Source organism: Choloepus didactylus, chromosome 1, assembly GCF_015220235.1.
Source record: "Choloepus didactylus isolate mChoDid1 chromosome 1, mChoDid1.pri, whole genome shotgun sequence".
Taxonomy (NCBI): Eukaryota; Metazoa; Chordata; class Mammalia; order Pilosa; family Megalonychidae; genus Choloepus; species Choloepus didactylus.
In genome coordinates, this window is record NC_051307.1 from 123,141,114 (window position 1) to 123,154,552 (window position 13,439).

Genomic DNA, 13,439 nt, shown 5'->3' on the forward strand with positions numbered 1-13,439 from the left:
ATTGCAATCCATTCTTTCATTCATTTAGAAAATAGCAGCTTTTGTGTTTTACACATAATACAAATACTTATTAATCTTGATCAGTTTATTACCATGGTCAAGTTTATCTTTGTCTTCTAGGATCCTCTAGACTCTAAGCCCCATGAGGTCGAGCTCAGAGTCCATTTTATTCATCACTGTGTCCCCATCACCAAGGCTGGCACATGGTGGCACTTGATAAATATGTGTTACATTCTAAAATAGTCACAATTACTATAAATGTAAAAATGTGCTTGTGCCTTTGGGTTTTATCTGCTCTAGAAAAACTAACAATAATAATACAAAACTGCTGGTAAAAGCAACTTATTGAGTACCTAGTTTATTGCAGGACTGCACTTTCCCATATTCTCTCATTTAATTACTGTAGCAACCCTATGAGATAAGTACTATTATTATCTCCATTTAAGTGATAAAGAAACAGAGGCTCCAAGAAGTTAAGAGCTTGTCCTCGGTCACCAAGCTAGAATGTGGTAGAACAGGCCTAGATCTGTCAGCCGACAAAGCCTGCCCTCCTAACCAAAACTGTACTACTAGGAACATGACCCTGGGATTCCCCCATGCCTCTAATCCAACTGCTACACTGTCAGTTCTTCAAATATCTGAAGGTGCCCTTTATGTCTTCCACCGAGTCTTCTCTTCTTCAGGTTAAACATCCCAAGCCCCTAGTCATTCCCCACATGGCATGGTTTGCAGATTTCTCACCATTTTCTAGGGTAGATTTTTCCAGAGTTCTTATTTAGAAACCTCCCACCCTCCTTTCCTCAGCAGTGAGCTCTTCCAGGGTCATGGGACTGCAGCCCAGGGACATCCTAACTGGCAACGATGCATCTTGAGACTGATTGTCATACCAGGTCACCATATGAGTTAGAAGAGGAATATGTGGATGTGTCGGGGAAGGGAGATCTTAAAGGAAGAGAGAGCAGGACCTGTTTCCTGGAAGCTGTCTTTAAATGAGGCTCTCCTTAATCAGGACAGCCTAGCAAGCCTGCAGTCGCAGAAATCTGTTCATTCATGATCTAGACAACTGAAAAGCAAGCACATTTCCAACCCCAGGAAGCTCCATGTATGATGGAGCCTCAATTGGACTCCTTGCTATCACACTTGCATGTTGCCAAATCCCCTCACACTATACACAAATCCAAAAACTGTCCTTCACCTTCCTCTAAAAGGGCAGGAATAAGCATTCAAGGAGGCTCTTTTTTTTTTTTTTTTTTAACTTTCAGCTGATAATGAGAATGCCAAGGTGGAGAAACTTTGTTTAAATTTCAGTAGAGTCTTTGGAAGAAAGTAATGTACTCTTCAATCAGAGATTTTCACTGGCATCTTCTGAAGTCCTAACCACCCTCAGGGCCACATGGCTCCTTTCAGACAGACAGATTTCCAGGCAGGTGTCCCAAGCTTGACACTGACCTTCTCCACCTCATAGCACAACTAGGTCATTCAATTCCCAAAAGGAGTAGAAAAATCCAAGTCTGTCTCTACCCTGTCTTCCCATTAAAGACAACGGAATATCTGAAAATCATTTTTATCATTTCAGACGTGGAAATTACCATAGAGATGATCTATCAGGGTACTAAGGGTAATTTGGGCAGGACAGTTCTTTGTGCAGAAGCATTTAAGCCCCTACACTAAATAACGCCAAGACACTACCCTGACATTCTGAGTCTGATGAATGCTGTCGTCCATTCAGGTGCTGCAAGGAGCAGCCACATGTTTCTATGCTTTCATTGGCTTTGACATCATCGCCACCACCGGAGAGGAAGCCAAGAATCCCAACACGTCCATCCCTTATGCCATCACTGCCTCCCTGGTCATCTGCCTGACGGCATATGTATCTGTAAGTACTAAATGCTTGGAAATTTTATGGGATCCTCCTCACAGACTTTTTATATTTAACCTTAAAATGTGGTGCTAGGACCGTGTTTCCTTCTGTGTCAGGAATTAATCCTGTCCTTGTGCCTTCTTGGTGTATGTTTGCACTTGTCTCACAGATCCACCCACCAATGATAAGAAGAAAATCAAGACCCCCAGACTGAAGACAGAGAGAAGCCCCAGACCCCACTTCAGGCTGGCCCTCCTAAGCCTCCATCCCTGCTCCTCCCTACTCACAGGCTCTTGGTGTCTGCTGCTGCCCCAGGGGATGGCGTGCAGGGAGTGGGCCCCAGTCCAAGGAGCTCAGATCATAGGCTGGCAGTAACGGGTGGGTGTGCACGGCATTGTGGGCCTCTGTGCACACTCGTCAATGCTCTTCTGTCTCCTGGGAGCTTCACCGAAGCAAAGCAGAGCAGGGAGAGGGATGCACTGTCCTCTAGAGACTCTCTTCCTCCTAAATCTCAGGAAATAAATGCAGTTTCTTTCAGCTGTTTTCATGACAGCTCAAACTCACCCCTTTGTGTTTCCCTGCCAAGGGAAGCCTCGGAATGAAGCCTTTAGCCTTGTCTCAGGATCACGCCCCTGAGACGCTTCTTGCATTTTTTGATGTTTCACCTCTCAGCCCGCATTCCAGAATTTCTGTCACAGAAATAGCTCAGCCACATCTCACATACCCCTCAGGCCCGGCGCTGGAGAGAACCAGCTGACAAGGCAACAGGTGTGTGGCTACTCGAGTACTCCCAGATCCTGCAGGTGCCACTCACTTCAGTAACCAAGGTTAGGCAAGAGCCAACGGCTGAAGGTGGGGCCTTCGATCCTGCCATTCCTGCTGACATATCGTGAGAGACACACCTTTCCCACAAAATCATCTTTAGCAGCCACCTAAGGAAGTCAGGTCAATTGGTCTTTAAGGCGAGCTGCAAAGCAGGATTGTCCTGGAAGCCAAAGGAAAACATGACAGCTGCCTTGGGCGAGGTTTAGAGAAATACAGTTACTCAAGCAAACATTTTAGGAGTTGGTCAGTCATCACCTCCCCCTATGTGCCCACATGCACGTGGCTTCATCTTCTCACACCCGGATCACCTCTGCAGGCAGAGTGCCCAGGAGAGGTGGCAGGGGAGCAGCAGAGACACTCTGTGCCCATTTCCCCTTCCATTCCTCTGCATACCTCCCCTTCCTCCAGAGGGCTGACCTTGCAGTACACACAATAACGTCAATAATCACACTTCCTTCCTTAGAATAAATGCTTTTCAGACTACAGAGTATTTCCATGCATTTACAGCTTTTACCCCACCCCTGCTCTTATGTGGGCAGGTGACTCTATGCAAGTCGCTGTAAAAATAAGTCCCACTCTCTTACACCCCACCTCACCCCTAACTGTGATATTGCAAGTGGAAATGTTGCTGAGAAATGTTCTCTTTTAGACCTCATGGACAGTAGCCATGCCTCTGAGGCTGTTCGGTCAAGTGCTGGTCAGCAGGGCATTCCCAATCCAGAGAAGAGTTGAGTTGCTGGGCTGTGGTACTATATCCTGATGTCCTTCCCACAGCTAGGGCTTCCCTGCAGGATCTTGGCTTCTGAGGACTAGGTAAAGAAGGAGTCTAGAAATGCACCATCCTTTCCCTTTCAGGATCTGAACTTCCTTCTTGATGACAGGATTGGCCTCACTTGACTAATGGTTCCATTGCCTGGGGGCAATTCTCAAGGAAGAGATGTTATGGTGGATCTGTGACATATGAAGGGAAATCAGTCCTGGGAGGCCACAGCCAAGTGATTCCTGGTTAAGCAAAGCCATGTGGGTCTTACAGGTTACAGGCCCAGAATAGGACTGGATTCCATCTTAATGCCATAATTTGTTTTGTTGGCCTGCCTGGCTCCCGGGACTAAGCTACAGAGAGGAAATGGAACTTAGTACTTATTTGGATCCCATCAGCTGAGACTGTGGACCTCCTAAGCAGTTTTGATCTCTGGTCTTCAGGTAGGAGGGAATACAGATAAGACCCTGTAGGACCCTGAAAATATCAAAGAAATTAGAGTCTTGTCCATGTAGGCAGGTGCTCATGGTCACTACCAGGCCTGGGCTCCAGGACCATTAGCTACGGCTCCTTCTGCCAGGTAACTCTGCCCTCCATTCAACTGTCAGTGTAGCTCTGCTTTCATGTCCTCAGATATTAAAGGGCCACAAAGAGATTATAAAGATTATCTGAACCAGTCCACTAAATTCACATATTGGGAGAAAATACTGAGGCCAAGAACCCCAGAGGCCAAATGACTGATCTAAACCAAAGGTGCATGCCAGGAATTGCAAATCCAAGCTGCTGTGCAGGCCTCTGGCTCCAGAGCCAGGGTTCTTTGCCCTCCTTAGCCGTGCTGTTGGCCCTCTCTACCTCCAGCCATGTTTTCTCTTGTTTTAACAGGTGAGCGTGATCTTAACTTTGATGGTGCCATATTATGCCATTGACACAGAATCCCCACTCATGGAGATGTTTGTGGCTCATGGGTTCTATGCTGCAAAATTCGTGGTGGCCATTGGGTCAGTTGCAGGACTGACAGTCAGCTTGCTGGGCTCTCTCTTCCCAATGCCAAGGGTCATTTATGCCATGGCTGGTGATGGGCTCCTTTTCAGGTAAGGGCTATGCTCCATGGAATTTGTTCTGCTCTGCCATGCCTGTCCAGGGGGTATGTTACCTGCTGTCAACCTGACTGTAATTGGATATGAGTGCCTTTCCCAGAGACCGTGTTACTTGGCATACATCTCCCCTCTCATTTGGCATTGTGTGCACCTTTGTGAGGGTGGCAGATACAAAACTGCTGCACTGGATGACCTCTGGAAGGAGGAAACCTATCCCAGGGATTTCATAAGTCTGTCTTCATATTGAGGCCTCATAATTGCCCCTCACTCCACAGCCCCTCTGAAGTTGAAAAAGTTCTAAGAAAAAAGGAAACACAGGATAAGATCCTGTGAACAGAACATAATAATAGTAACAATGAACCTACCATTTATTGAACATTTGTATATACCAGGTGCTTTATTTACAGTGTCCCACTTAGTCTTCACAGTAACTCTATTTTGCAAATGAGTATACTAGGGCTAAGAGAGGGGAAAACACTTGTCCCAAGTCCCCCAGCAGCTGAGTGGTAGCCCAGGATTTGAACCCAGACTGTCTGACTCCAAAGACCAGATTTTTAACCACCTCAGTATGTTGAAAGTTCCAGCCCCCTTCATTGGCCATGAAGTGACTTATCAGCCAATGGCACAAAGGGGATGTGGTCCCTTCTCTTGGTTCCCAGGCCCCACCGTGTAAGGGGCTTGCAGGGAAGGCATTCGCCAAGTGCGCAAAACAAGGAGTAAACCATGGGAGCCAAGGAACTCTCAGGGGTGCAGAGGGAGCCAGCTCAGACACTTGACCTCTGCCCCTGGTGCCATCTTCTGCACTAGTAGTTATTTGCCACACACCCTGAAATCATCACCCGGTCAGAGCAATTGCATCTGAGGAGCTGCACAGATCAGGAAGAGGTTGATGATGGTGCAGGTGTGATGATTTCACGTCTAAAAAGTTTTTCTGCTGTCAAAAAAACTGAGAGAAAAGACACTGGGGCTCCAAGCACAGTTTATAGCCTTGTGTGAATCATAAAATAAGGGACAAATGGAAGAAGAGGAAGGGGTGAGGACCAGGAGAAGGGAGAGCATGGGAGGGGACCCTACTGGAAATACTGAAAAAGTGCCTGCTATTTAATCACCCTTGTTTGTTGTTTCTTCTTTAGTTTGTGGCTAGCGACTAGCTGTACTTGTGCCTGCATCTATATGCACAGGTTCTTAATTGTTGTGCTATTTGGCCAACTATATGCCCATACTTTTGTTGCACAGCAGTGCTTCTCAAACTTTAGCAGGCATCACAATCCCCTGCAGGTCATGTTAAAACACAGTTTCCTGGGCTCCACCCCCAGAAATTCTGATATAGTAAGTCTGGGGTGAAACCTAAGACTATGTATTTCTAACATCACCAGGTGATGCTGATATTGCTGATTCATGGACCACAATTTGGGCAACACAAGTCTAGGGCACCCACCAACTGTGCATGACTTCCTCCAGCCATCACTTCTTTACAGCCCAGCCCGGGCTTCCATTTACATCCTCTTAGATTTACCTGCTAGATTCAGCCAACCCTTCACATCATGTAACGAAGTAGGAACTTCAGTAAGGAAGTGTGCCTCAAAACAAGGAATTAAAGTGAATTCTCTTTGAATTATATTGTTCTTCTAGGAACAAAATCTTGGGGTAGGAAGAGCAGCTGTTTTTAAAGCAGTGGATCCAGAAGCAAATTGGAGGAGCAGGACCTCAGTTTCAGCCAAGGTAGAGTCAAGGGCCATTGGCAAACCACCATTAACCCTCTATCTGCACCTCCCTCTAGGTTCCTAGCCCATGTAAGCTCCTACACGGAGACCCCAGTGGTGGCCTGCATCGTGTCGGGGTTCCTGGCAGCTCTCCTCTCGCTATTAGTCAGCCTGAGAGACCTGATAGAGATGATGTCCATCGGCACGCTCCTGGCCTACACCTTGGTCTCTGTCTGTGTCTTGCTGCTTCGATACCAACCAGAGAGTGACATCGATGGCTTTGTCAAGTTCTTATCTGAGGAGCACACCAAGAAGAAGGAGGGCATTCTGGCCAACTGTGAGAAGGAAGTGTGTTCTCCCGTGAGCGAAGGGGAAGACTTCTCTGGACCAGCCACCAACACATGCGGAGCCAAAAACTTACCGTCCTTGGGAGACAATGAAATGCTCATAGGAAAATCGGACAAGTCAGCCTACAACGTCAACCACCCCAACTACGGCACTGTGGACATGACCACGGGCATAGAAGCCGATGAGTCTGAAAACATTTATCTCATCAAGTTGAAGAAGCTGATCGGGCCCCGTTACTACACCATGAGGATCCGGCTGGGCCTTCCAGGTAAAATGGACCGGCCCACAGCAGCCACAGGACACACGGTGACCATCTGCGTGCTCCTGCTCTTCGTCCTCATGTTCATCTTCTGCTCCTTCATTATCTTCGGTTCAGACTACATCTCAGAGCAGAGCTGGTGGGCCATCCTGCTGGTTGTTCTGATGGTGCTGCTAATCAGTGCCCTGGTGTTCATGATTTTGCAGCAGCCAGAGAACCCCAAGAAGCTGCCCTACATGGCCCCTTGCCTCCCCTTTGTGCCTGCCTTCGCCATGCTGGTGAACATCTATCTCATGCTAAAGCTCTCCACCATCACCTGGATCCGGTTTGCTGTCTGGTGCTTTGTGGGTAAGTGAATTCCTTTGGAATCGCTAGAGTTCCTTTTCAAAACCTTAAATAGGCTTATCCCAAAATTACCTAAATTACCCGCTAACTGCACTTGGCACTTCCATTCCAAGAGAAATCTGACAGGTTCTACAGACCCTGCTTTTTGCAATAGAATCAATAAAGCCAGTTGTCCGCTCTCTATCTGTTATGATCTTGGTTGTTGATTCTGAAAGAATCGGTCGCTTCATTGAATACTATTACCAGAAGTCCTTCTTATATTAGGTTAATTAGTAACAGAAAAAGTCCACGTAAAGTGAATCCATGTTAAAAGGGGACCAAAACAGCATAGTAAAAATGGAGGGAGAGGAGTTGATTGCATCTTAGAAACTACAAATTATGAAACTAATTATGAAAAATATATTTGATCTACAATTTGAAAAGTTAAATTAAAATAATGATAATACCCTCATTTGTAAAATGAACAAAATATGAATTCAGTGTGGATTTAGGCACATTATTTTTTTCTGACCAAATTGCATCATGGCACCATTTAACATCCCTCACTTCATATTGGACTTTTGTAAAACAGTTAAGAGTTTTAAAATTTTTCCCAAGGTCCTTTCTCCATTCTTTGATGTTCTGATCATTCTCTTGTGAAGTACTCATCATCATCCTTGTTAATTTTCTCTTCTTCTGTTAATAATCAATATGTCTGATCCCTAATTGTACACAGCTTTGGGTGTGAATTAGAGCTCCTCTCCAACTTAACTTTCATTGACTCCAAGAAGTCCTGTACCTTTTCCAGGATTTAAAATTTTACTTTACAATCAGTATATATTGTATTTATATTACATGTTTATCACAGTGACAATCACTAATGTTTATGAAAAGGCTGGGGATTGATACTAGTACAACTTGAGAGGGATGTTTACATAACGACTAATTTTAAAGTTCCTTAGTCATTACTTTCTTGTTCCCTATACGATTTGGTAACCCTAGGGTTTCTGATAACAAATAGCTTTCTAAGGAGGATCCTAAGTGCTTTTCAGAAGCACCTAGGGTATCAGGAAAATAATATAAGAAACCCCTGCCTTACGAAGAGGTAAGACAAATATGCCTGAATAAACTAGCCTGTGCAAGGCAAGATAGAGACTCTGTTTCGTAGCCTCCACTCCTTGAGGTCAGGGATATGTGTGCTCAACTTTATGTCCTCAGTGCCTGGAACACTGTATGTGCTCAATAAATATTCCTTAAATTACTATAAAGCACTCTTCAAAGGAGAAAAAAGAAACTCCCTGTCAGAATAGCCAGAGGATTTTGAAGAGGTAGAATTTGAAGCAGGCCTATAAGATTTAGATAAATGGAATTAGGGGGAAGACATAATGACCACAATATAGGACAGGTGTCTTCAGCAGATTCTATACATCTGTAGGCCACCCTGTGCCTTCCTGCCACTACTTTGTCCCAATTTTTCCTTATTCTAAGCTTCATTCCTTCTTAGACTTTAGAGAGATTTCTTGAGAGAAACCCACCAAATCATCAGGACTTTAGCATTTATATGACTTATTCACAATCTCTCTTCTCAGTTTAAACATCATTCCGCCAAAACATATAGCTAACCAGTGGAAAGACTGCACTGTGGTTAGAAGTGAATGAAGTGGGTATATATTTGTACAGACAAAATATACATGATTTATTCCTTCATCCATAGACTATTAAAGCTGGAAGGAGCCTTCAATATTACTTAGTACAATGTTACTCAAAGTGTGATGCCCATTCAGTTGGTGATACACAGACTGATTTTAGAGCACATAAGTGAGGCACAGAGGGGTTAAGTAACTTCCCAAGGTCACACAGCTAGAGTAGAGCAGAACCAAGATTAGAACTCAGGTAGGTGGGTCCAGAGTCCACGCTTGCAGCTGCTATACTAGAAAGGAAACTAAAGTTTAGAAAATGCTGACATGGTCCACCTCCTCCCCACTTTCCCCTCTCTAAATTTTACGGATGAGTAAACTGATGCTCTTAGAGATTCGATAACATGCTCATGATCAACAGGAAGTTAGTCGCAGAGCTGCTACTAGACCCTAGAAGCTCAGACCTGGAGTTTCTACCACCCCACCAGGATGCCTCTGTGCAGACTTTCTTGTTTGATCAGAATCTGACATGCAGGTTGCAGGGATTAACATATACCATCAGGACTGGCTTCATGGGTGTATGGCCTGGGCAGTCACACAGGCTTTGCTCTTGGTTTAATGCTCTGTTATTGCCTTCTTGACATTCTTAATATTTTTTAACAAGGGGCCCTGGATTTTCATTTTGCACAGCCTCTGCAAACTATATAGCTGCTTCTGCATAACCTCCAAAACTTCTGGAGCACCCGAGGCATTTTGCAAAAGTGGGGACATGCCAGAGCCCTCACCTTTGAAGTCAAATAGATCCAGGTTCACATCACAGCTCTGCCACCTTCTTGTCTTGTGACCTGGGAAAATCACTTAACTTCTTTGGGCATCAGTTTACTCATATGTAAAAATGCATAAATTCTACCAGTCATGTAGCTGTTTGCTACTTAAATGAGAAAAATGTTGGGAAAAGCAACATGAATTATTTGTTTCCTGACTTTCTTTTAAAAATCTAAAATGATTCATTGTCCCCAGTTTGGGCAGATTAGCCATTACATGCCAAAGTACGACATGAACCTGTTCTGACTCAGGCTGCCCTCCCAGTTATCAAGCAGAGGAAAACTCCCTAGGAGCCTTTTGTAATCTCACGGATAGCACAAACCTCCAGCCTCCCTCCAGAAACTGCCACTCACTGACCTGGGAGGATGCAGCCTGGCAGCCAGGGCAGGCCAGAGTAGAGCCTACTATAGTCTGTGGTTCATCAGAGACCCAGGTGATTCCTATGTGCAGCCCACAAACCATGCTGCGGAAGGATTGCTAGTTTTTCTGGGCACCTGCTACTAACTGCTTTGGTGTCATGATCATTAAAATTACCTGGGTTGCTTCTGAAACATACTGTGCCCAAGATCCACCCACAGAGGTTTTCCAAGTCAATTGTTCCGGTGTGACCAGATTTTCGTTATTTAAGCACCCTCAGCTAATTTTAATGTGTACACTGATCATTTAAAATGATCTAGCGCAGTGGTTTTCAAAGTGTGGTCACCTGGGAACTAGTGAAAGGCAATTTGGGGACCCCATCCCAGACCTACCCAATCATTTGAACCTCTGAGGGCAAGTTAGGTCCTTATCAAGCCAGCCAGGTGATTGTGATGCATACTCAATTTTGAGAACCACTGATCAAGAGAGAAGAGATTAGCAAGCAGGGCAGATAATTTAATTATAAAAAAAACTCCCTGTTTTGCAAAAATAAATTTTGCATGTATAAAATATATCCATCCCACAACCCCATACTGACTTGTAAAATCTTCAATGATCTTATGGAATAAATACCCCACCTCTAATCATCGGGGCCTCCAAAACATCAGATTTTTCTTCTTAATCTGTCAATACATAGTATAAAATTCATTGGGAGGACAGTAGAGAGATTTTTAAATGGAGCTTCTTATGAAACATCAGCTTCTCTTTAAAAAAAAGGTTTATGTGGTTAGGCTGAGTCATTGCCTGATAATCTTCTTAGACACATTTTTTACCCAATCTTCTCTAAATGAGTCTTAATTACAGCATTTTTGTAACAATGTTTTGCTAAGCTTTTGACCTTCAGAAGAACATGACTCAGAAAGTAAAATGAAGCCCAAGTCCCCACAATATTACGCAGCCACTTGTTTCTTTTCCTTCAGACAGGAGAAATAATACAAATAGCAAATGTTTATTAATCCCAACAAAATGAGCACATAGCATCCTTCATCTTCCTTGTCTCTTAGCTGACGCAGTTGTGTAAAAGGGTATCTCGAGGGGTGGGGCAGAGACTCAAGGAATATGCAACAAGAAGCGACCCAGGGATAACCCTATTCAATGGCATTTTCCCAGGTATCTTTCACGTCTACTGTTCTCTCTGGGACTTTATTATAAATTAATTAATCATCTGTTACCCAGCAAGCTGCAGCCTTACCCTGGGGACTGCCAAGTTTTCATTTGGAGATTTTTTCAGTCCCTCTGAGGAAAAAGAGTTCTTGTCTATAGATTTAGAGAACAGGAAGGACTTGTGATTTGAGCAAGGGACTTCATGACTCGTATACTAACATAAATATTCCAAGGAGAAGACACACCTTACGGTCTTTGCTTGAGCTACCATCTGAAATCCTGAAATTGACCCTCAGCAGCCATTGGGGTAGAGAGAGGAGGAGGGAGGGGTAGGGGCATGAAATGCGCGGAAGTAGGAAGACACTAAGACAAACACATTCCTGATGCCATGTCCCAGAAGAAAGTTTGAAGTTCTCCTTTTAAGCAGAGGAGAAAACAATTGGCACTCTCAATGGCAAAATCTTGCTCAGAAGAGCAACAAAAATCATGAAGAGCAGGATGAAGCTAGCAACAGGGCCAGTGTAATTCCAGAAAGAGGGAGTGTGGGGGTGGATCTACAGGCATCAAGGCCGCCTGCTGGGAAAGGGGTCCGTGCTAGACATGGCAGAGTGTGGGCAGGAAGAAGCAGGACAGTGCCTGGGATCTGCACTCAGTGGCAGCTGAAATGCTGGCTTCCCTCTGAGAGAAGTGAGAAAAAGGGTAGAAGGTGGAGAAGCTGGTGTGTGCAGTCCTAGTGGAAGAAACTTAGGGCCACGAAAGAGTGGGGTTTCTACTTCTTTCACTGGGCATTACATTTGTGAGATTCATCCATGTCGTTGCTTGTAGTTTCAGGGCTGTCTAAGCATTCCACTGTGCTGATATATCACAATGTATTTATCCATCCTATTGTCCATGGACATTTGGGTTTTTCCAGTTTGGAGCTGATACAAATAGAGCTGCTGTGAATATTCTCGTATGTGTTTTTGGTGGACACGTGAACACATGTCTGTTGAGTTGGAAGTGGAATTGCTGGCTCAGATTACTGGATTTTTTAATTCTTTTCATCAAAAATTGCATTACGTCCCATGGCCATTATATTCCTCAAATAAAATCAGGGTCGCCAATTGCATTTTGCAGAAGGGAAACTGAGGCATAAAATAACTTCACATTAGATCAGTTTCAGGAACAGGGAGAGAACCTTTCCCCCTTCCATCAGAAGCCTGCTCTTCCTGCACATGTGTTACACAAATTTTTGTTGTTATAATTATCAGGACTTTTAGTGCTATTAAAAAAAAATCAGCAAGTGTGGGAGTGGGTGGGGATGGAGGTGGTGAGGGAGGACCCCACCTCCTTACCATCCAGTCTTCATTTCTGCATTGGCAAATGTCTGTTTTGGAAATCCGATCCCAGAGTAGCAAACATTGAAGAGCCTCTGGCCATAACAGAGTGCCTCAGTCATCTGCAAAGGGCAGGGCTTCCTGTTAGAAAGTGCACCCCAGAAAGAGGCAGCCCCACCCGGCTGAGGTCAGGTAGTCCAGCTCCCCTGGGCCCTGAGCATGGGCTGGGCAGGGGACAGGAAGTTCCGAGGACCCTAGAGATCGCTGGCGGTTCTTCCACCTGGCAGGGTTGGAAATCTGCTGACCTTGCGTAGCCACAGGCCGCCTAGTCGCTTTTCAGAGGGGAGTTTTGATTCTCGGTTTCCTCCATGTGATTGAGAGACCCACCTCCTACACCCCTCTCACTGGTAGGTTTGGGATCATTTGCTTAATTTTCACAGGATGGATCAACAAAAGTAGAGTGAAGAGGTGTCCAGTCAGAGGAGGCTGGGGAGCCCCAGCATGTGAGGGCAAAGGCACACTTGGCATTTCCAAACCTTTTTGGAGGGAACTGGGTGGGATGGGAACAGCTCCCGTGCAGAGAGTCAAGAGAAGTGAGTTCTATTTTAATCGCGACTTCACTAGGCAGTCCTTCACATCTCTGGGAGGTTGGATGGGGAAGTGCTTTTTGAAGAAAGGGCTTTAAGAGAGCCCATTCAGTTGCTGTAGGCATGAGTGTTCATTCCGCTAGCCTGAACCTTTCATAGGTGCATTCTCCATCACAGGACTTCTCTCTGGAAAAGAAGCCAAAGCTTCCCCTCGAACACTGGCCTTCCAGAACACCCCTTCACGGGACTTGCTGCCACGATCTCTGACAAGGCCTGGCATGCAGCATGTCCCCAATGGCCATGTCTGTTGTTGAAATATTGAAACGCGTCTGTGCCTGCCACTAACTAGCCATTGCCCTGAGCTCCCCCAGTGTGC

General features: G+C 45.1%; 1 protein-coding gene across 1 annotated transcript in view; it reads left to right on the plus strand.

Annotated features, from left to right (window-relative positions):
* The window catches only part of SLC7A14 (solute carrier family 7 member 14), a 128,007-nt gene that overhangs the window by 98,833 nt on the left and 15,735 nt on the right, over positions 1-13,439 (plus strand). The window contains exons 5-7 of the mRNA XM_037840848.1: positions 1,730-1,876; positions 4,329-4,537; positions 6,324-7,201. Coding sequence (XP_037696776.1) covers positions 1,730-1,876; positions 4,329-4,537; positions 6,324-7,201 — 1,234 coding nt within the window. The remainder of the gene's footprint in view (positions 1-1,729; positions 1,877-4,328; positions 4,538-6,323; positions 7,202-13,439) is intronic.